General features: G+C 37.0%; 10 protein-coding genes and 1 pseudogene across 10 annotated transcripts; 5 read left to right on the top strand and 6 right to left on the bottom strand.

Annotated features, from left to right (window-relative positions):
- Positions 1-1,835: 1,835 nt before the first annotated feature.
- Positions 1,836-2,468, top strand: LOC129910081 (histone H1-like). The gene has a single exon (XM_055987342.1). It carries the CDS (start codon positions 1,935-1,937, stop codon positions 2,466-2,468), a length of 534 nt encoding a protein of 177 aa, XP_055843317.1. The 5' UTR covers positions 1,836-1,934.
- Positions 2,469-3,095: 627 nt separating this feature from the next.
- LOC129905432 (histone H2B) lies at positions 3,096-3,467 on the bottom strand. Its single transcript, XM_055980904.1, has one exon. It carries the CDS (start codon positions 3,465-3,467, stop codon positions 3,096-3,098), a length of 372 nt encoding a protein of 123 aa, XP_055836879.1.
- Positions 3,468-3,736: 269 nt separating this feature from the next.
- LOC129905455 (histone H2A) lies at positions 3,737-4,131 on the top strand. Its single transcript, XM_055980923.1, has one exon. The coding sequence runs from the start codon at positions 3,740-3,742 to the stop codon at positions 4,112-4,114; it is 375 nt and encodes a 124-aa protein (XP_055836898.1). The 5' UTR covers positions 3,737-3,739; the 3' UTR covers positions 4,115-4,131.
- Positions 4,132-4,862: 731 nt separating this feature from the next.
- On the bottom strand, positions 4,863-5,136 carry LOC129905442 (histone H4-like; annotated as a pseudogene).
- A 3,418-nt stretch (positions 5,137-8,554) lies between these two features.
- On the bottom strand, positions 8,555-8,926 carry LOC129905431 (histone H2B). The gene has a single exon (XM_055980903.1). It carries the CDS (start codon positions 8,924-8,926, stop codon positions 8,555-8,557), a length of 372 nt encoding a protein of 123 aa, XP_055836878.1.
- A 272-nt stretch (positions 8,927-9,198) lies between these two features.
- LOC129905427 (histone H2A) lies at positions 9,199-9,573 on the top strand. Its single transcript, XM_055980899.1, has one exon. It carries the CDS (start codon positions 9,199-9,201, stop codon positions 9,571-9,573), a length of 375 nt encoding a protein of 124 aa, XP_055836874.1.
- Positions 9,574-10,283: 710 nt separating this feature from the next.
- LOC129905436 (histone H4) lies at positions 10,284-10,595 on the bottom strand. The gene has a single exon (XM_055980908.1). The coding sequence runs from the start codon at positions 10,593-10,595 to the stop codon at positions 10,284-10,286; it is 312 nt and encodes a 103-aa protein (XP_055836883.1).
- Positions 10,596-12,753: 2,158 nt separating this feature from the next.
- LOC129910072 (histone H1-like) lies at positions 12,754-13,386 on the top strand. The gene has a single exon (XM_055987329.1). The coding sequence runs from the start codon at positions 12,853-12,855 to the stop codon at positions 13,384-13,386; it is 534 nt and encodes a 177-aa protein (XP_055843304.1). The 5' UTR covers positions 12,754-12,852.
- A 626-nt stretch (positions 13,387-14,012) lies between these two features.
- Positions 14,013-14,393, bottom strand: LOC129905453 (histone H2B). The gene has a single exon (XM_055980920.1). It carries the CDS (start codon positions 14,382-14,384, stop codon positions 14,013-14,015), a length of 372 nt encoding a protein of 123 aa, XP_055836895.1. The 5' UTR covers positions 14,385-14,393.
- A 5,300-nt stretch (positions 14,394-19,693) lies between these two features.
- LOC129905426 (histone H2A) lies at positions 19,694-20,068 on the top strand. The gene has a single exon (XM_055980898.1). The coding sequence runs from the start codon at positions 19,694-19,696 to the stop codon at positions 20,066-20,068; it is 375 nt and encodes a 124-aa protein (XP_055836873.1).
- Positions 20,069-20,781: 713 nt separating this feature from the next.
- LOC129905441 (histone H4) lies at positions 20,782-21,093 on the bottom strand. The gene has a single exon (XM_055980912.1). It carries the CDS (start codon positions 21,091-21,093, stop codon positions 20,782-20,784), a length of 312 nt encoding a protein of 103 aa, XP_055836887.1.
- Between the last annotated feature and the right edge of the window lie 1,083 nt (positions 21,094-22,176).

Genomic DNA, 22,176 nt, shown 5'->3' with positions numbered 1-22,176 from the left:
AGCTCGTAAAAGTGCTCCAGCCACCGGAGGTGTAAAGAAACCACATCGTTATCGTCCCGGAACTGTGGCTCTTCGTGAAATCCGTCGTTATCAGAAGAGTACTGAATTGTTGATCCGCAAATTGCCTTTCCAACGTTTAGTTCGTGAAATCGCACAAGATTTCAAAACTGATTTGCGTTTCCAGAGCTCAGCTGTTATGGCGCTTCAAGAAGCAAGTGAAGCCTACTTAGTTGGTCTTTTTGAAGATACCAACTTGTGCGCTATTCATGCCAAGCGTGTAACCATTATGCCAAAGGACATCCAATTGGCCAGACGCATCCGTGGTGAACGTGCTTAAGATTTTAACACGCTATATTAAAAAACGGTCCTTTTCAGGACCACAAATAATTTCAAAGAGATACAAACCAATTTCATTCAATAATTGCATATTGAAAATTAGTTGGAATAAATATAGCTAGGTTTATTGTTTTATTTTTTCTTCAATCTGCGCCTCTAGCAGGGGATAAATACTTTTTAGGCGAAATATTTAGCAGATATGCTTTTTTTTTTACATTTTTCTTAGAATTTAAGAAATATGTATGTAGGTAGCTTGTAGGAACATTATTTAAGTTTATTTATTCCATTGGATACACGTTCCTATCTGTTGAATTTCATAATTCTTGCAAAAGAAGCTGCATAGTAGGTTTGCTTTTTTTTTCTTGAAGAAAACCTTAGATGGAATGTTTAAATAAACAAATTATATGCGTTGGAATTGATGCATATATGCCTGAAACATGAAATTTAATTATTTTTTTGCTTAATTATATTATTTTTACGCTATAAAATTTGTTTGTTAGGTCCATTGATTACATCGACAAAATGTTATGATTCTTGCAGAGTTTTTTTTTCATGCATACAGCTGTACCTGGAATGGAATGTTTGACTAAACAAAAATTATGTATTTTATACGTTGTATATGTACATAAAACACAAAATGTCATTATTTGACACATAAATATTTAATATTTTTGATGTTTTTTAATATGTTTTTATTATAATTTTTATTATTCTTGGAGCGAGTGTATGCAGGGTGAATTTTGTATGTTTCATACACTACCTATACGGTGCGATCGAATGGTTGCATTTACAAGTACAAAAATAACAAAAAATATTGTTATTTTGATGTAAAATTGATATTTATGTGATTATTTATTTATTAAGTAATTTTTAATGATATATTTTGTTTGTTTTGTCATTGTATAAATGAAAAACTAATTTTGTAACAAAATGCCACCGCCTAGAGAAAGTGAAAGACGCGTTTCATTACTCAAATAGTTTTAATTGATTTTAAAAGAAATGTTATTGTTTTTTGCTCAAATTTTGCAACAATTTAGTTAGTTGAACTATTAACAATATAAAAAAGTTAATTTTGATAAGAAAATATATTTTGTTGTTAAATTATAAGCGTTCTTAAACGTAAGTATTGAAAAAAAAACATCAATCATTGACTTCAAATGTAGTTTGTGCCATAACTGGAAGTTATTTTTTGGAAAAAATATTTAAATAATAAACTATTATATTGTATGAATATAGTTTATTAGTTTTTTTGTAAAATTCTAGCTAAAAATATGAAAAATCTTAACTTTTTCAGACTAACCTAAGGATGCAACAGTGTAAAAGCGTTCAAATAAATGAAAATTTTGTATACCTTCGTTCTCGTTGATTCTCATCAATTCAAGTCTATGAGTTGATATTTCGCTTGAAGATTACCAAAAAAAAAGTGAATTCTTAAAAGTGTTTTATTATATTGAAAGTTATATTTTAATAAAAAAATCAAAATGTCCGATACTGTCGCTGCATCTCCTGCCGTTGTTGCAGAAAAAAAACCCAAGAAGGCTGCTGCCAGTGGTTCAAAGAAACCAAAATCAACTCCAACTCATCCTCCTACTCAGCAAATGGTTGATGCCGCCATCAAGACATTGAAGGAACGTGGTGGCTCTTCGTTGTTGGCTATCAAAAAATACATCGCAGCTACTTACAAGGTGGACGTTCAAAAACTTGCTCCATTTATCAAAAAATACTTGAAAAGTGCTGTGATTAGTGGTAAATTAGTGCAAACAAAAGGAAAGGGTGCTGCTGGTTCTTTCAAATTGTCTGCATTAGCAAGCAAGGAACCAAAAGCAAAGTCCGCCGAGAAGAAAAAATCTGCTGCTAAACCAAAAGCCGCTGCAGCTGGTGACAAAAAATTGAAGAACCCTGCTGGTGAGAAGAAAGTGAAGAAAGCTGCTGCCACTACAAAAAAGACTGCCGATAAAAAGAAGGTAGAAAAGCCAAAGGTAAAAAGTGCTAAGAAAACTACAGCAGTCAAAGCTAAACCAACTAAAGCAAAGGCCGCTGCTCCCAAGCCAAAAGTACCAAAAGCAAAATCAGCGACAGCATCTGCAGCTAAACCCAAAAAGGCGGTTGCTGCCAAGAAGGCTAAGAAGTAATTTCAATATAAATTTGAAATTAATATACAAAACCACAGTCCTTTTCAGGACTACAAATTTTTTTTCAAAGAGATTTAAACTTCAATTGCTACAAATTGAAAAAAAAAAACAAAGAAAAGAAGTAGGTTTTTCCTTCAAATCCAAACAGAACAGTTTTAGTTTAGGTTTTTTTTTGTATGCAGTCTATGATTTTTATTCAAACTGCAAACAATTTTAGAATTTAAATGCGAAGAATGTGATGATTTTCAATTTTATTACAAATTTATTTCAGTTTAATTATGTCGATGCTACAATATTCTTAAAAAAAATGTCGATAGTAGATAGTTTTCTCGAGAAAAAAAACATGGCGACGACCGACGACGCTGCATAGCTTTCTCAAAAGAAATAAAAAAAAAAAACATGTCGACGATACCTACTTAGTTTTCTCAAAAAAAAAAAAAACATATCGACGCTACATAATTTTCTCAAACAAAATCAATGCGAGAATAGAATGATTTAATTTTATTTTTTCAATATAAATTCCCTAATTGAATTCATAGATTTTTTTTGTGAATTTGGTTGGTATCTCTTTTTGATATTTTTGCGGCCCTGAAAAGGGCCATTTATTGAAGAAATTCAGTAAATAAATTACTTCGAGCTTGTGTATTTGGTAACTGCCTTAGTTCCTTCACTAACAGCGTGCTTGGCAAGTTCACCAGGCAACAACAATCGCACGGCAGTTTGGATCTCCCGACTTGTGATTGTTGAGCGTTTATTGTAGTGAGCTAAACGCGAAGCTTCAGCGGCAATCCTTTCGAAGATATCATTTACAAAACTGTTCATGATGCTCATGGCTTTCGATGAAATACCAGTGTCGGGATGTACTTGCTTGAGTACTTTGTAAATGTAGATTGCGTAGCTTTCCTTCCTCTTGCGCTTCTTCTTCTTATCGGTCTTGGTGATATTTTTTTGTGCCTTTCCGGCCTTCTTTGCTGCTTTACCACTAGTCTTGGGCGGCATTTTTAATTTCACTTCACTTCACTGTTGTAGTAACTGAACACTATGACGATTGAACGAGAACTGTGAGCTCACCGTACATTTCCCCCAGTTAATGTTCCCTGTTTGTACGAGCAGTTGTCAATTTTACACACCGCTTTTTCGATGTGTGAGCAGCTGCAAAATGAGTATAAATAAAAGTGAGCATTTGTGATTCGGTCAGAATACAGTGTGCAGTGCTGAAGTGAACAAGTCTTTTTCTCTTAAATTGTTTAATCTAAATAAAAAGTTTTAAAATGTCTGGTCGTGGTAAAGGTGGAAAAGTGAAGGGAAAGGCAAAGTCCCGCTCAAACCGTGCTGGGCTTCAATTCCCTGTTGGTCGTATCCATCGTTTGCTCCGCAAGGGTAACTATGCTGAGCGCGTCGGAGCTGGTGCCCCAGTTTATTTGGCAGCTGTTATGGAATATTTGGCGGCTGAAGTTTTGGAATTGGCGGGAAATGCTGCTCGTGACAACAAGAAAACAAGAATCATCCCCCGTCATTTGCAATTGGCCATCCGTAATGACGAAGAATTGAACAAATTGCTTTCTGGTGTAACAATTGCTCAAGGTGGTGTTCTTCCCAATATCCAAGCTGTTTTGTTGCCAAAGAAAACCGAAAAGAGTGCCTAAATTTGGTATTGTGCTGCAAAAACAAGAAACACAAAAAAACCGTCCTTTTCAGGACGACAAACCATTTCTACGAGAGATAAATCAGTTTTTTTCATTACGAACCTTTATTAATTTAAAATGTTGTTGTTGTTGTTGTTTGTTTGTTTTTAATAGAAAAAAATGCTCAAACACATACAAAATAGCTTAGTTTGAATAAAAATTAAAAAAAAATGCTCATTTGTATGTATTTAAGATACTTACAAAAATATGCCTAGGTAAACGATTCATAAAAAGGTACTAAAATGGATTTGGATTTGTTTGACTTGCAATAATCGATTTGTTCGTTTGAAAAGCAATAATATTTTAATTATTTTTCTTTTCTAAGAATTTATCAATTACTTTATGATTTGAAATTATTTCAGGCGCGTCAAAGCTAGGTAAAAAAAATAATTTTATTTACCACAGGTAGCCATTTTCTTTTTCTTCATTTTATTTTCTGTCTTCATATATTTTTTTTCAGATTTCTACATACATATACATATTTGTATATGTAGATTCAAATATTTGAAACAATTTTTTTTTATTTTCTTGTTCGTTTCAATCAATTTTTTTTTTATTTCAGACGATCAATACGTATGAATTTTAAAATAGTAAAATTTAAGTGTATATCAATTTAAGATTTTATTGTGGTCCTGAAAAGGACCGATTGTTTGTTTTTAAACGAGAGGAAACTAACCTCCGAAACCATAAAGAGTACGCCCTTGTCTCTTCAAAGCGTAAACTACATCCATGGCGGTGACGGTCTTACGCTTGGCGTGTTCAGTGTAAGTAACAGCATCACGGATAACATTTTCCAGGAACACTTTTAGAACACCACGAGTTTCTTCGTAAATCAGACCAGAAATACGTTTTACACCACCACGACGAGCCAATCGACGAATTGCTGGTTTGGTAATACCTTGGATATTATCACGCAACACTTTACGATGACGTTTAGCGCCACCTTTGCCCAAACCTTTTCCTCCTTTACCACGACCAGTCATTTTTCTTTAAGATAATTTGATATTCACCGCACAAAAGTCACTGTTGAACTGTGTTTTGCGCTACAACTGCCACATTATTTATGCTATTTTTTCTTGCCTCTCCAATTGGAAATTCTTTTGAGAATGAAAAAAACAACTGAACGGAGACAAATTTAGGCTCGTATTGATAAAGAAGATTTTTAAAATTTTTCAGAGTTATTTAGTGATTGTGTCTAGTTCAAGTGTGAATAAAAAAAAAAATTGTGAAAAATGGCTCGTACAAAGCAAACTGCTCGTAAATCGACTGGTGGAAAGGCTCCCAGGAAGCAACTGGCTACTAAAGCAGCTCGTAAAAGTGCTCCAGCCACCGGAGGTGTAAAGAAACCACATCGTTATCGTCCCGGAACTGTGGCTCTTCGTGAAATCCGTCGTTATCAGAAGAGTACTGAATTGTTGATCCGCAAATTGCCTTTCCAACGTTTAGTTCGTGAAATCGCACAAGATTTCAAAACTGATTTGCGTTTCCAGAGCTCAGCTGTTATGGCGCTTCAAGAAGCAAGTGAAGCCTACTTAGTTGGTCTTTTTGAAGATACCAACTTGTGCGCTATTCATGCCAAGCGTGTAACCATTATGCCAAAGGACATCCAATTGGCCAGACGCATCCGTGGTGAACGTGCTTAAGATTTTAACACGCTATATTAAAAAACGGTCCTTTTCAGGACCACAAATAATTTCAAAGAGATACAAACCAATTTCATTCAATAATTGCATATTGAAAATTAGTTGGAATAAATATAGCTAGGTTTATTGTTTTATTTTTTCTTCAATCTGCGCCTCTAGCAGGGGATAAATACTTTTTAGGCGAAATATTTAGCAGATATGCTTTTTTTTTTACATTTTTCTTAGAATTTAAGAAATATGTATGTAGGTAGCTTGTAGGAACATTATTTAAGTTTATTTATTCCATTGGATACACGTTCCTATCTGTTGAATTTCATAATTCTTGCAAAAGAAGCTGCATAGTAGGTTTGCTTTTTTTTTCTTGAAGAAAACCTTAGATGGAATGTTTAAATAAACAAATTATATGCGTTGGAATTGATGCATATATGCCTGAAACATGAAATTTAATTATTTTTTTGCTTAATTATATTATTTTTACGCTATAAAATTTGTTTGTTAGGTCCATTGATTACATCGACAAAATGTTATGATTCTTGCAGAGTTTTTTTTTCATGCATACAGCTGTACCTGGAATGGAATGTTTGACTAAACAAAAATTATGTATTTTATACGTTGTATATGTACATAAAACACAAAATGTCATTATTTGACACATAAATATTTAATATTTTTGATGTTTTTTAATATGTTTTTATTATAATTTTTATTATTCTTGGAGCGAGTGTATGCAGGGTGAATTTTGTATGTTTCATACACTACCTATACGGTGCGATCGAATGGTTGCATTTACAAGTACAAAAATAACAAAAAATATTGTTATTTTGATGTAAAATTGATATTTATGTGATTATTTATTTATTAAGTAATTTTTAATGATATATTTTGTTTGTTTTGTCATTGTATAAATGAAAAACTAATTTTGTAACAAAATGCCACCGCCTAGAGAAAGTGAAAGACGCGTTTCATTACTCAAATAGTTTTAATTGATTTTAAAAGAAATGTTATTGTTTTTTGCTCAAATTTTGCAACAATTTAGTTAGTTGAACTATTAACAATATAAAAAAGTTAATTTTGATAAGAAAATATATTTTGTTGTTAAATTATAAGCGTTCTTAAACGTAAGTATTGAAAAAAAAACATCAATCATTGACTTCAAATGTAGTTTGTGCCATAACTGGAAGTTATTTTTTGGAAAAAATATTTAAATAATAAACTATTATATTGTATGAATATAGTTTATTAGTTTTTTTGTAAAATTCTAGCTAAAAATATGAAAAATCTTAACTTTTTCAGACTAACCTAAGGATGCAACAGTGTAAAAGCGTTCAAATAAATGAAAATTTTGTATACCTTCGTTCTCGTTGATTCTCATCAATTCAAGTCTATGAGTTGATATTTCGCTTGAAGATTACCAAAAAAAAAGTGAATTCTTAAAAGTGTTTTATTATATTGAAAGTTATATTTTAATAAAAAAATCAAAATGTCCGATACTGTCGCTGCATCTCCTGCCGTTGTTGCAGAAAAAAAACCCAAGAAGGCTGCTGCCAGTGGTTCAAAGAAACCAAAATCAACTCCAACTCATCCTCCTACTCAGCAAATGGTTGATGCCGCCATCAAGACATTGAAGGAACGTGGTGGCTCTTCGTTGTTGGCTATCAAAAAATACATCGCAGCTACTTACAAGGTGGACGTTCAAAAACTTGCTCCATTTATCAAAAAATACTTGAAAAGTGCTGTGATTAGTGGTAAATTAGTGCAAACAAAAGGAAAGGGTGCTGCTGGTTCTTTCAAATTGTCTGCATTAGCAAGCAAGGAACCAAAAGCAAAGTCCGCCGAGAAGAAAAAATCTGCTGCTAAACCAAAAGCCGCTGCAGCTGGTGACAAAAAATTGAAGAACCCTGCTGGTGAGAAGAAAGTGAAGAAAGCTGCTGCCACTACAAAAAAGACTGCCGATAAAAAGAAGGTAGAAAAGCCAAAGGTAAAAAGTGCTAAGAAAACTACAGCAGTCAAAGCTAAACCAACTAAAGCAAAGGCCGCTGCTCCCAAGCCAAAAGTACCAAAAGCAAAATCAGCGACAGCATCTGCAGCTAAACCCAAAAAGGCGGTTGCTGCCAAGAAGGCTAAGAAGTAATTTCAATATAAATTTGAAATTAATATACAAAACCACAGTCCTTTTCAGGACTACAAATTTTTTTTCAAAGAGATTTAAACTTCAATTGCTACAAATTGAAAAAAAAAAACAAAGAAAAGAAGTAGGTTTTTCCTTCAAATCCAAACAGAACAGTTTTAGTTTAGGTTTTTTTTTGTATGCAGTCTATGATTTTTATTCAAACTGCAAACAATTTTAGAATTTAAATGCGAAGAATGTGATGATTTTCAATTTTATTACAAATTTATTTCAGTTTAATTATGTCGATGCTACAATATTCTTAAAAAAAATGTCGATAGTAGATAGTTTTCTCGAGAAAAAAAACATGGCGACGACCGACGACGCTGCATAGCTTTCTCAAAAGAAATAAAAAAAAAAAACATGTCGACGATACCTACTTAGTTTTCTCAAAAAAAAAAAAAACATATCGACGCTACATAATTTTCTCAAACAAAATCAATGCGAGAATAGAATGATTTAATTTTATTTTTTCAATATAAATTCCCTAATTGAATTCATAGATTTTTTTTGTGAATTTGGTTGGTATCTCTTTTTGATATTTTTGCGGCCCTGAAAAGGGCCATTTATTGAAGAAATTCAGTAAATAAATTACTTCGAGCTTGTGTATTTGGTAACTGCCTTAGTTCCTTCACTAACAGCGTGCTTGGCAAGTTCACCAGGCAACAACAATCGCACGGCAGTTTGGATCTCCCGACTTGTGATTGTTGAGCGTTTATTGTAGTGAGCTAAACGCGAAGCTTCAGCGGCAATCCTTTCGAAGATATCATTTACAAAACTGTTCATGATGCTCATGGCTTTCGATGAAATACCAGTGTCGGGATGTACTTGCTTGAGTACTTTGTAAATGTAGATTGCGTAGCTTTCCTTCCTCTTGCGCTTCTTCTTCTTATCGGTCTTGGTGATATTTTTTTGTGCCTTTCCGGCCTTCTTTGCTGCTTTACCACTAGTCTTGGGCGGCATTTTTAATTTCACTTCACTTCACTGTTGTAGTAACTGAACACTATGACGATTGAACGAGAACTGTGAGCTCACCGTACATTTCCCCCAGTTAATGTTCCCTGTTTGTACGAGCAGTTGTCAATTTTACACACCGCTTTTTCGATGTGTGAGCAGCTGCAAAATGAGTATAAATAAAAGTGAGCATTTGTGATTCGGTCAGAATACAGTGTGCAGTGCTGAAGTGAACAAGTCTTTTTCTCTTAAATTGTTTAATCTAAATAAAAAGTTTTAAAATGTCTGGTCGTGGTAAAGGTGGAAAAGTGAAGGGAAAGGCAAAGTCCCGCTCAAACCGTGCTGGGCTTCAATTCCCTGTTGGTCGTATCCATCGTTTGCTCCGCAAGGGTAACTATGCTGAGCGCGTCGGAGCTGGTGCCCCAGTTTATTTGGCAGCTGTTATGGAATATTTGGCGGCTGAAGTTTTGGAATTGGCGGGAAATGCTGCTCGTGACAACAAGAAAACAAGAATCATCCCCCGTCATTTGCAATTGGCCATCCGTAATGACGAAGAATTGAACAAATTGCTTTCTGGTGTAACAATTGCTCAAGGTGGTGTTCTTCCCAATATCCAAGCTGTTTTGTTGCCAAAGAAAACCGAAAAGAGTGCCTAAATTTGGTATTGTGCTGCAAGAACAAGAAACACAAAAAAACCGTCCTTTTCAGGACGACAAACCATTTCTACGAGAGATAAATCAGTTTTTTTCATTACGAACCTTTATTAATTTAAAATGTTGTTGTTGTTGTTGTTTGTTTGTTTTTAATAGAAAAAAATGCTCAAACACATACAAAATAGCTTAGTTTGAATAAAAATTAAAAAAAAATGCTCATTTGTATGTATTTAAGATACTTACAAAAATATGCCTAGGTAAACGATTCATAAAAAGGTACTAAAATGGATTTGGATTTGTTTGACTTGCAATAATCGATTTGTTCGTTTGAAAAGCAATAATATTTTAATTATTTTTCTTTTCTAAGAATTTATCAATTACTTTATGATTTGAAATTATTTCAGGCGCGTCAAAGCTAGGTAAAAAAAATAATTTTATTTACCACAGGTAGCCATTTTCTTTTTCTTCATTTTATTTTCTGTCTTCATATATTTTTTTTCAGATTTCTACATACATATACATATTTGTATATGTAGATTCAAATATTTGAAACAATTTTTTTTTATTTTCTTGTTCGTTTCAATCAATTTTTTTTTTATTTCAGACGATCAATACGTATGAATTTTAAAATAGTAAAATTTAAGTGTATATCAATTTAAGATTTTATTGTGGTCCTGAAAAGGACCGATTGTTTGTTTTTAAACGAGAGGAAACTAACCTCCGAAACCATAAAGAGTACGCCCTTGTCTCTTCAAAGCGTAAACTACATCCATGGCGGTGACGGTCTTACGCTTGGCGTGTTCAGTGTAAGTAACAGCATCACGGATAACATTTTCCAGGAACACTTTTAGAACACCACGAGTTTCTTCGTAAATCAGACCAGAAATACGTTTTACACCACCACGACGAGCCAATCGACGAATTGCTGGTTTGGTAATACCTTGGATATTATCACGCAACACTTTACGATGACGTTTAGCGCCACCTTTGCCCAAACCTTTTCCTCCTTTACCACGACCAGTCATTTTTCTTTAAGATAATTTGATATTCACCGCACAAAAGTCACTGTTGAACTGTGTTTTGCGCTACAACTGCCACATTATTTATGCTATTTTTTCTTGCCTCTCCAATTGGAAATTCTTTTGAGAATGAAAAAAACAACTGAACGGAGACAAATTTAGGCTCGTATTGATAAAGAAGATTTTTAAAATTTTTCAGAGTTATTTAGTGATTGTGTCTAGTTCAAGTGTGAATAAAAAAAAAAATTGTGAAAAATGGCTCGTACAAAGCAAACTGCTCGTAAATCGACTGGTGGAAAGGCTCCCAGGAAGCAACTGGCTACTAAAGCAGCTCGTAAAAGTGCTCCAGCCACCGGAGGTGTAAAGAAACCACATCGTTATCGTCCCGGAACTGTGGCTCTTCGTGAAATCCGTCGTTATCAGAAGAGTACTGAATTGTTGATCCGCAAATTGCCTTTCCAACGTTTAGTTCGTGAAATCGCACAAGATTTCAAAACTGATTTGCGTTTCCAGAGCTCAGCTGTTATGGCGCTTCAAGAAGCAAGTGAAGCCTACTTAGTTGGTCTTTTTGAAGATACCAACTTGTGCGCTATTCATGCCAAGCGTGTAACCATTATGCCAAAGGACATCCAATTGGCCAGACGCATCCGTGGTGAACGTGCTTAAGATTTTAACACGCTATATTAAAAAACGGTCCTTTTCAGGACCACAAATAATTTCAAAGAGATACAAACCAATTTCATTCAATAATTGCATATTGAAAATTAGTTGGAATAAATATAGCTAGGTTTATTGTTTTATTTTTTCTTCAATCTGCGCCTCTAGCAGGGGATAAATACTTTTTAGGCGAAATATTTAGCAGATATGCTTTTTTTTTTACATTTTTCTTAGAATTTAAGAAATATGTATGTAGGTAGCTTGTAGGAACATTATTTAAGTTTATTTATTCCATTGGATACACGTTCCTATCTGTTGAATTTCATAATTCTTGCAAAAGAAGCTGCATAGTAGGTTTGCTTTTTTTTTCTTGAAGAAAACCTTAGATGGAATGTTTAAATAAACAAATTATATGCGTTGGAATTGATGCATATATGCCTGAAACATGAAATTTAATTATTTTTTTGCTTAATTATATTATTTTTACGCTATAAAATTTGTTTGTTAGGTCCATTGATTACATCGACAAAATGTTATGATTCTTGCAGAGTTTTTTTTTCATGCATACAGCTGTACCTGGAATGGAATGTTTGACTAAACAAAAATTATGTATTTTATACGTTGTATATGTACATAAAACACAAAATGTCATTATTTGACACATAAATATTTAATATTTTTGATGTTTTTTAATATGTTTTTATTATAATTTTTATTATTCTTGGAGCGAGTGTATGCAGGGTGAATTTTGTATGTTTCATACACTACCTATACGGTGCGATCGAATGGTTGCATTTACAAGTACAAAAATAACAAAAAATATTGTTATTTTGATGTAAAATTGATATTTATGTGATTATTTATTTATTAAGTAATTTTTAATGATATATTTTGTTTGTTTTGTCATTGTATAAATGAAAAACTAATTTTGTAACAAAATGCCACCGCCTAGAGAAAGTGAAAGACGCGTTTCATTACTCAAATAGTTTTAATTGATTTTAAAAGAAATGTTATTGTTTTTTGCTCAAATTTTGCAACAATTTAGTTAGTTGAACTATTAACAATATAAAAAAGTTAATTTTGATAAGAAAATATATTTTGTTGTTAAATTATAAGCGTTCTTAAACGTAAGTATTGAAAAAAAAACATCAATCATTGACTTCAAATGTAGTTTGTGCCATAACTGGAAGTTATTTTTTGGAAAAAATATTTAAATAATAAACTATTATATTGTATGAATATAGTTTATTAGTTTTTTTGTAAAATTCTAGCTAAAAATATGAAAAATCTTAACTTTTTCAGACTAACCTAAGGATGCAACAGTGTAAAAGCGTTCAAATAAATGAAAATTTTGTATACCTTCGTTCTCGTTGATTCTCATCAATTCAAGTCTATGAGTTGATATTTCGCTTGAAGATTACCAAAAAAAAAGTGAATTCTTAAAAGTGTTTTATTATATTGAAAGTTATATTTTAATAAAAAAATCAAAATGTCCGATACTGTCGCTGCATCTCCTGCCGTTGTTGCAGAAAAAAAACCCAAGAAGGCTGCTGCCAGTGGTTCAAAGAAACCAAAATCAACTCCAACTCATCCTCCTACTCAGCAAATGGTTGATGCCGCCATCAAGACATTGAAGGAACGTGGTGGCTCTTCGTTGTTGGCTATCAAAAAATACATCGCAGCTACTTACAAGGTGGACGTTCAAAAACTTGCTCCATTTATCAAAAAATACTTGAAAAGTGCTGTGATTAGTGGTAAATTAGTGCAAACAAAAGGAAAGGGTGCTGCTGGTTCTTTCAAATTGTCTGCATTAGCAAGCAAGGAACCAAAAGCAAAGTCCGCCGAGAAGAAAAAATCTGCTGCTAAACCAAAAGCCGCTGCAGCTGGTGACAAAAAATTGAAGAACCCTGCTGGTGAGAAGAAAGTGAAGAAAGCTGCTGCCACTACAAAAAAGACTGCCGATAAAAAGAAGGTAGAAAAGCCAAAGGTAAAAAGTGCTAAGAAAACTACAGCAGTCAAAGCTAAACCAACTAAAGCAAAGGCCGCTGCTCCCAAGCCAAAAGTACCAAAAGCAAAATCAGCGACAGCATCTGCAGCTAAACCCAAAAAGGCGGTTGCTGCCAAGAAGGCTAAGAAGTAATTTCAATATAAATTTGAAATTAATATACAAAACCACAGTCCTTTTCAGGACTACAAATTTTTTTTCAAAGAGATTTAAACTTCAATTGCTACAAATTGAAAAAAAAAACAAAGAAAAGAAGTAGGTTTTTCCTTCAAATCCAAACAGAACAGTTTTAGTTTAGGTTTTTTTTTGTATGCAGTCTATGATTTTTATTCAAACTGCAAACAATTTTAGAATTTAAATGCGAAGAATGTGATGATTTTCAATTTTATTACAAATTTATTTCAGTTTAATTATGTCGATGCTACAATATTCTTAAAAAAAATGTCGATAGTAGATAGTTTTCTCGAGAAAAAAAACATGGCGACGACCGACGACGCTGCATAGCTTTCTCAAAAGAAATAAAAAAAAAAAACATGTCGACGATACCTACTTAGTTTTCTCAAAAAAAAAAAAAACATATCGACGCTACATAATTTTCTCAAACAAAATCAATGCGAGAATAGAATGATTTAATTTTATTTTTTCAATATAAATTCCCTAATTGAATTCATAGATTTTTTTTGTGAATTTGGTTGGTATCTCTTTTTGATATTTTTGCGGCCCTGAAAAGGGCCATTTATTGAAGAAATTCAGTAAATAAATTACTTCGAGCTTGTGTATTTGGTAACTGCCTTAGTTCCTTCACTAACAGCGTGCTTGGCAAGTTCACCAGGCAACAACAATCGCACGGCAGTTTGGATCTCCCGACTTGTGATTGTTGAGCGTTTATTGTAGTGAGCTAAACGCGAAGCTTCAGCGGCAATCCTTTCGAAGATATCATTTACAAAACTGTTCATGATGCTCATGGCTTTCGATGAAATACCAGTGTCGGGATGTACTTGCTTGAGTACTTTGTAAATGTAGATTGCGTAGCTTTCCTTCCTCTTGCGCTTCTTCTTCTTATCGGTCTTGGTGATATTTTTTTGTGCCTTTCCGGCCTTCTTTGCTGCTTTACCACTAGTCTTGGGCGGCATTTTTAATTTCACTTCACTTCACTGTTGTAGTAACTGAACACTATGACGATTGAACGAGAACTGTGAGCTCACCGTTTAGTTTAAGTTAAGTTTAAGTTTGGTTTATTGAACATTATATATATACAATTGTGACTTATAACTAATATGATAAACTTATGATAATTTTACATTTGTTGGCACATAGGGGGCCTAACGTTATACATTGACTTAAGGTTAACAATTTATAAATAATAAAGTACATGTCTAAAAAAATTTAAATTAAAAGTCGGCTGACTTTATCGTTCTCAGGGTGTTCATTCCCGGTTGTCAATGGTGGTTTTGGAGTGGGTTGGGGGGAGTGGTGTTTAGCCGCGGTAGAAGGCTGACCCAGTGTCAGCGTAGAACGAGACTGCCTCCTCGTTGTCCATGAGTATGTTGTCATCTAGAGTTTCCATCACGCTGAGGTATCTTGGCTCTGGATGTCGTTGTTCTCTGGTCATCCTTCTCATTAGCTGATTCGGGTGGTCAATGGTGTTCCTCACTAGTCTCTTCGCAGAGAGAACTAGGTATTTGTCCAGTGGCATCATGTTGGCTTCGGAGTAGAGATGTTCGTTCCTGTAGTATTTCCGTCGCTGTCGGTCGAAGTGCAGGCCGGTGCAGATCCTGAGTATCTTCCTTTCAAATATTTGAAGCTCCTTCATGGCTGTCTTCGAGATGGTGAACCAGACTGGAAAAGAGTAGCTGATGACTGGTCTTATGAGCTGCTTGTATATCAGTAACTTCGTTGGCTTACTGAGTCCTGCTCTCTTCTTCATCAGTGGGTAAACGCGGTGGAAGGCCCAGTTGGCTTTTCTCAATACGTTCCTTGAGTGTGGGTTGAACCTTAGCAGCTCGTTGAATTGGATTCCCAGGTACTTCACGTTCTGTTTGGCAGCTATGGTGGATCCGTCAGGGAGGTTCAGCACTAAATTTCTGCAAACGCCTGCTGAGCGGCTTCCTCCATTAGTGGTAGGTCTCCTGAAGCAGACAAGTTCCGATTTGGATGTGTTGATGCGGATGCCCCATTTCTTGTAGAAGTTGAAGAGTCTGCTGATGTGGGCCTCTACTTTTCGGACAGCGAGGAGCGATGACATTGATGATGCATAAGTAAGCGAGTCGTCGGCATAGAGCAGGTTCTCACATCCAATTGGGACCGGTTGGTCGGAAGTCATCAGGCTGTAGAGGAAGGGGCCAAGTTTTGAGCCTTGGGCGACTCCGGCTCCGATGTTCTTCACGTTGGATTTCAAGTTGTCAATTTGAACGAAAAAATTCCTGAAAGAAAGAAAAGAAAAAAGAATTTTTATTAGTGGCGGAGGTACCTGTAATACGTGTAGTTTATGTATTAGGCCTTCTATCCAAACGCTATCAAATGCTTTCTCGACATCCAGAAAGCATCCGACGGTGGCACGATGACTGTTGAGGGAGGTGGTGAGGTCGTGTTGAAACTTCAGTAGTGGATGCAGCGTTGAGTGTTTTTCTCGAAAGCCAAACTGCATGTCAGGGATGATGGAATTGTCACTGCAGAATTTCTTCAGTCTCCGGAGGATTACTTCTTCCAGTAATTTGCTGATGTTGTTGAGCAGTGAAATTGGCCTGTAGTTGGATACCAGGTTGGATGCACCTTTCTTCGGGATTGCCACAATCTTCGCTGTTTTCCACGTCCGGGGGAAGTAGCAGTTGTTGATGCAGTTGTTGAGGATGATTGTGAGGAAAATCATGACAACTTCTGGAAACCTCTTGATGATATAGTTGGAGACTCCATCTGGTCCAGCTGATTTCTTTGGCTTGGCTTTGCCGATGATCTCTGCAACCTCCTCTAGACTGCATAGTTGTGGGCAATTGGTGGGATCACTGGCTGGGTTGGTGTCATCGAAGCTGATTATGGCTGGATTTGGCTGTAGGGTCTGCTGAATTGATGTCTCGACCTCTTGTAGGAACGGTGGATCAGTTGGTGGGTTCGGCTTGAAGTTTCCCTCGAAGTAGTTAGCGAATGCTTCAACCTTGTCCTGGGTTGAGGTTGCTTCTACGTTGTTGCTGATGATGGTTTCTGGCATCTGTGGCTGTTTTCCGATGATACTGTTGATGTTCTTGAAAGCGTCCGGTCCCGGCTTGATGTCTTGCAGCCTCTTCTGGAACTGGATATTGTTGTAGTGCTGGATGGAGTTCCGGAACATGATGTTAGTTTGTTGCAGCTCATTCCAAACTGTCTGGTAGCTGGTGTTGGTAGTGTTCAGCTCTCTATGGTGGATCCGCTGGAGCCTTTTCCTCAGCCGCTGCCTGTGAGCATACAAGTTCTGTATGTATTCCGGAAGATGCTGGTACCTGTCCCTTGATGTCATCGGCTTCTTTTGCTTTTCCAGGGCTTCAGAAACGGCGTGTTGGAGGTTGTCTATCGCTGCGTCTATTTCCATATCCAGCAGGTTCCTGTTTGACGGTGGAAGGGTAATATTGTCCTCGATGTCCTTGTGTAGTCTCTCAATATCCAGCTTTCTGAAGTTGATGAAGTTCTCAGGAGGTTCTGAAATAAAAAGAATAGGTTGGCTTAGATTAATAGATAGTTGAACAGCTTCATGGTCTGAATCACTCAGGACCAAAGTACACATATAATTCCGGAATTCCGGAAGTATGTGCACAAGGTTTGAGGAAGCCAGGAAGAAGTCCAACGTCGATGGTGTTCTTGGGAAGGTAGGTTTCGGCTGGGATATAACCACCAAGGAATGCTCGCCGCAGTTCTGCTCCATCCAGTCCACGATGGCTCTGCCTTCTCGGTTGATTAGTTCATCCGACCATAGGGTATGTCTCGCGTTGAAATCGCCGCCAATGATGCCGTAAGTGCTTCTCTTCAGGAAACCGTTGAGTATGTGCAGGTCACTTTGGATATTTGCTGTCAAGGAGGCGCACTTGAAGTAAACGCTGATGATTGTAAGGGTCTCACCCCCTCCAATGGTCATCTTGATGGCGGTGGCTTCGCTGGTCCGCAGTCCGGGGATGATGACTTCTGCTGAATTGGGGGAGAGTTTGTCCTTTATGAAGATAGCTGTTCCAACGCGGTCCTCGTTTTTGTCCTGGCGGTACGTCTTATATCCTTTGATGTTGATGTTATTCCTTTTGGTGACCTTCGTCTCACTGATGAGGGCTAAATCGGGGGTGTTGCTCTTCATGAACAAGTTAAATGACGTCCTCTTCTCTAGGCTGTATAACGAGTTTACGTTATACGTCAGGATGCGGAGCTTCTTTAGTGACATACTGTGAAGACAAAGGCGGCCAAGACCGCGGACTTCTCGTTGTCACTCAGTTGGTTGTAGTTGGGTGGTACGGCATTCCGGGCTTTATCCATGAGGGCGATGAGGTTGGATCCAAGGAGCCGCTGGACTTCATTGTTGAGGTTCATGGATCCTGAAGATGGTTTCACTGGCGCTTTCTTCGCAGGGATGGTTTTGGCTGGAGTCCTTGGCTTCGCTGCGGGTGGTACATTCTGCTTAGCTGCTGTTGGTCCGGGTGGTAGATTTAGCTTCGCTCTTGCTGCATAGCTGACCGCTGGGCGGGTAAGTACGCAGGCTGATTTGGCGACGATCTCCTTCTGCGCCTTCTTCTCAGCAGCGATCTTGTTCCTCTCAGTGAGGCGGGCCTTAAGAGTGGGGCATCCCTTGAAACTGGCTGGATGTCCTTCCTTCTGGCAGTTGGCACACCAAACATCGAGTCCAGTGTTCTCCTTCCTCTTGCATTGTCCGGGCTCGTGGGCTTCTTTGCACTTCACGCAAACGTATTGGCGGCCACAGTTGGTGGCTACATGTCCGAAACGCTGACAGTTTCGGCACTGGACAATTTCATTGGACTTGAGCCGCTCCCAGTAGACCCTCTGGTTCATAATGAGAGTCTTAGCGCAGACCTCATTGATGTCGCTAGACTTCGCAACCTCCACAACAAAGTTGTTGTATACCTTCGTCTTTGTCCTCCTCGATTTGAAATGGGTCACTTTGACAACTGGGATCCCTTCGATCCGGAGTTCTTCTTCGACGTCTAGTGGCTCACACGTGAAGTGGATGTTCTTAAGTAACAGGAGGTTCTTCCTGTCTTCCCTAGGCGTGAACGTGTTGAACTGGATCTTCATTGTCCGTAGATGGCTCTTCACTGCTTCAAAAGATGTCCTGTCCTGGGTGCTGATAATTGTTGTCTTCGTGTTTCGGTTTTTAAATGTAACCGATATTTTGTTGGCGTTACAATGTCTCCTTATTTCGGCGACATTGCCCGAGAAACAAAATATCGGGGGCATTCCAGGACCTTTACCTGGGTTGACGGTGGCGGCAGCTGTGGTTGTCTTCTGAGGCTGGGGGGCTGCTACTGCTTGGTTGGTGGCTGCAGATGTTGTTGCTTTCACGGGGATGGCGGCTGATGGTGTTGGTGTTATTGGCGGGATGTCGGCTGCTGATGATGGTGCTGCTACTTCTTCTTTTTCTGGTTCCTTTGGCTTCTCAATTTTTCCTTCAGGTTGGGGCCGTTTGGGTGTGTTGTCCTTGTTTTTTTTCCCTTTACGAAGTCTCTTCTGACCAGGTAAGGGAAACTCGTCCTCCGAGCTTGATGTCAGGATGGGTGGAGGTGATTCGACGATTTCCTCTTCTTCAGTAATGCTCCCTTCCGAGCGTACTGGGTCATCTTCGTCACTGGATGACTCACTCGTCGAGTCTTCGACCTCCATGTTGGCGATGTCTTCGTTGTCGTTGTCTTTTGCCTTGATGACGACAAATTTGCTGAAGGTATCAGCTATTCTGGGTGCATATTCATGACCCAGGTTGTTGACCATCTGGGTCAGCAAAGCTTCAAGGGAAGCAAATGCTAGCTCCAGATTAAATGGTTCTCCCATATCCGGCTTAACTTCACTTAATGATTTTATTACACTGGATAAACGAAACACTTATTTTAAAAAAAACCTTTGTTCCGAGAATTACTCAGGGTAACGATTGGATTAACACAGGTAGCCCGCAGGTATACCTGAGTTAAATTTTATATATTTTTATTAGGGGTGGATTTTTAGTAAACTTCCGCTAACGGTGTGTGCGCACTGAATGTTGAACACTGTCTGAGTGAGCTCACCGTACATTTCCCCCAGTTAATGTTCCCTGTTTGTACGAGCAGTTGTCAATTTTACACACCGCTTTTTCGATGTGTGAGCAGCTGCAAAATGAGTATAAATAAAAGTGAGCATTTGTGATTCGGTCAGAATACAGTGTGCAGTGCTGAAGTGAACAAGTCTTTTTCTCTTAAATTGTTTAATCTAAATAAAAAGTTTTAAAATGTCTGGTCGTGGTAAAGGTGGAAAAGTGAAGGGAAAGGCAAAGTCCCGCTCAAACCGTGCTGGGCTTCAATTCCCTGTTGGTCGTATCCATCGTTTGCTCCGCAAGGGTAACTATGCTGAGCGCGTCGGAGCTGGTGCCCCAGTTTATTTGGCAGCTGTTATGGAATATTTGGCGGCTGAAGTTTTGGAATTGGCGGGAAATGCTGCTCGTGACAACAAGAAAACAAGAATCATCCCCCGTCATTTGCAATTGGCCATCCGTAATGACGAAGAATTGAACAAATTGCTTTCTGGTGTAACAATTGCTCAAGGTGGTGTTCTTCCCAATATCCAAGCTGTTTTGTTGCCAAAGAAAACCGAAAAGAGTGCCTAAATTTGGTATTGTGCTGCAAGAACAAGAAACACAAAAAAACCGTCCTTTTCAGGACGACAAACCATTTCTACGAGAGATAAATCAGTTTTTTTCATTACGAACCTTTATTAATTTAAAATGTTGTTGTTGTTGTTGTTGTTTGTTTGTTTTTAATAGAAAAAAATGCTCAAACACATACAAAATAGCTTAGTTTGAATAAAAATTAAAAAAAAATGCTCATTTGTATGTATTTAAGATACTTACAAAAATATGCCTAGGTAAACGATTCATAAAAAGGTACTAAAATGGATTTGGATTTGTTTGACTTGCAATAATCGATTTGTTCGTTTGAAAAGCAATAATATTTTAATTATTTTTCTTTTCTAAGAATTTATCAATTACTTTATGATTTGAAATTATTTCAGGCGCGTCAAAGCTAGGTAAAAAAAATAATTTTATTTACCACAGGTAGCCATTTTCTTTTTCTTCATTTTATTTTCTGTCTTCATATATTTTTTTTCAGATTTCTACATACATATACATATTTGTATATGTAGATTCAAATATTTGAAACAATTTTTTTTTATTTTCTTGTTCGTTTCAATCAATTTTTTTTTTATTTCAGACGATCAATACGTATGAATTTTAAAATAGTAAAATTTAAGTGTATATCAATTTAAGATTTTATTGTGGTCCTGAAAAGGACCGATTGTTTGTTTTTAAACGAGAGGAAACTAACCTCCGAAACCATAAAGAGTACGCCCTTGTCTCTTCAAAGCGTAAACTACATCCATGGCGGTGACGGTCTTACGCTTGGCGTGTTCAGTGTAAGTAACAGCATCACGGATAACATTTTCCAGGAACACTTTTAGAACACCACGAGTTTCTTCGTAAATCAGACCAGAAATACGTTTTACACCACCACGACGAGCCAATCGACGAATTGCTGGTTTGGTAATACCTTGGATATTATCACGCAACACTTTACGATGACGTTTAGCGCCACCTTTGCCCAAACCTTTTCCTCCTTTACCACGACCAGTCATTTTTCTTTAAGATAATTTGATATTCACCGCACAAAAGTCACTGTTGAACTGTGTTTTGCGCTTTTTTTTTTAGATTAAGGTTTGTTTTTATTTTGCTAAAGTTTTATATATACAATTGTCTTAAAACTAGGCTTATAATTAACTATTACTAGATTGTTGGCTCAGAAGGGGCCTAACTTATTTCTACTGGCTAAAAGGATGGTTTTATAAAATATAAATACATATTTTTGTCGACTTAATCTAATACATGAAAATTTAAATTGAAAAATAAATGTCTTGTTAAATAAAATAGAAAATTAATTATAACTCAGGGTTTTTATCCCCTGTCGTGTCCGCTGTCCGCTCTTTCGTAGAAAGGTCTTCCTTCGTTGAATAGTACATCCTGGAATCTGGCATCGATTATCGCTCTTGGGTGTAGGTACCTTTGGCTGGTGAGAATTTCGTCCTGTAGCAGTTGTTGTACTTCCGGGTTTGGATGTCCTTCGAGGTTCCTCAAAATTCGGCTGGATAGTTCCATCATATGCTGGTCGATTGGGATGATGTCAGCTGCCTCGTACAGCTTCTTATTTGGCCAGTACTTCCTCGTTAGGGGGTTCCGATATAGTCCAGTGCAAACTCTGAGTATTTTCCTCTCGAAGAGTTTGATCTTCTTCATGGCTGATGGTGAAATTGTGAACCAGACCGGGCAGGCATAGGTGATGACGGGCCTGATGAGCTGCTTGTAGAGGAGTAGTTTTGTCTTCTTGGAGAGTCCATACTGCTTCCTTAGTAGAGGATGTATAAGGTGAAACGAAAAACTGGCGCGTTTCAATATAGCTGCAGCGTGTTTGTTAAACTTCATCCGGTTGGTGAAGTTTACTCCCAGGTATTTGGCTCTGTCCTTTGTTGTAACTACCGTGTTGTCAGGAAATCCTATGGTGATGTTCCGGCTCCTTTCGGCGATCCTTCTTCGGGCCCTCGTCCTTGTCTGTGGTGGTCTGAAACAAATTAGCTCCGTCTTGCTGGCGTTGATCTTCAATCCCCATTTGAGGTAGTAGTTCCAGAGATTGTAGATGTGCTCCTGCACTCTACGGGCTGCTATCT

Source organism: Episyrphus balteatus, chromosome 1 (assembly GCF_945859705.1).
Source record: "Episyrphus balteatus chromosome 1, idEpiBalt1.1, whole genome shotgun sequence".
Lineage (NCBI taxonomy): Eukaryota > Metazoa > Arthropoda > Insecta > Diptera > Syrphidae > Episyrphus > Episyrphus balteatus.
This window is presented reverse-complemented; position numbering and strand designations above follow the sequence as displayed.

Coding starts and splice junctions, on each gene's coding strand:
- LOC129905441 (XM_055980912.1), bottom strand. CDS start 21,093: ATGACTGGTCGTGGTAAAGGAGGAAAAGGTTTGGGCAAAGGTGGCGCT.
- LOC129905436 (XM_055980908.1), bottom strand. CDS start 10,595: ATGACTGGTCGTGGTAAAGGAGGAAAAGGTTTGGGCAAAGGTGGCGCT.
- LOC129905455 (XM_055980923.1), top strand. CDS start 3,740: ATGTCTGGTCGTGGTAAAGGTGGAAAAGTGAAGGGAAAGGCAAAGTCC.
- LOC129910081 (XM_055987342.1), top strand. CDS start 1,935: ATGGTTGATGCCGCCATCAAGACATTGAAGGAACGTGGTGGCTCTTCG.
- LOC129905431 (XM_055980903.1), bottom strand. CDS start 8,926: ATGCCGCCCAAGACTAGTGGTAAAGCAGCAAAGAAGGCCGGAAAGGCA.
- LOC129905426 (XM_055980898.1), top strand. CDS start 19,694: ATGTCTGGTCGTGGTAAAGGTGGAAAAGTGAAGGGAAAGGCAAAGTCC.
- LOC129910072 (XM_055987329.1), top strand. CDS start 12,853: ATGGTTGATGCCGCCATCAAGACATTGAAGGAACGTGGTGGCTCTTCG.
- LOC129905427 (XM_055980899.1), top strand. CDS start 9,199: ATGTCTGGTCGTGGTAAAGGTGGAAAAGTGAAGGGAAAGGCAAAGTCC.
- LOC129905432 (XM_055980904.1), bottom strand. CDS start 3,467: ATGCCGCCCAAGACTAGTGGTAAAGCAGCAAAGAAGGCCGGAAAGGCA.
- LOC129905453 (XM_055980920.1), bottom strand. CDS start 14,384: ATGCCGCCCAAGACTAGTGGTAAAGCAGCAAAGAAGGCCGGAAAGGCA.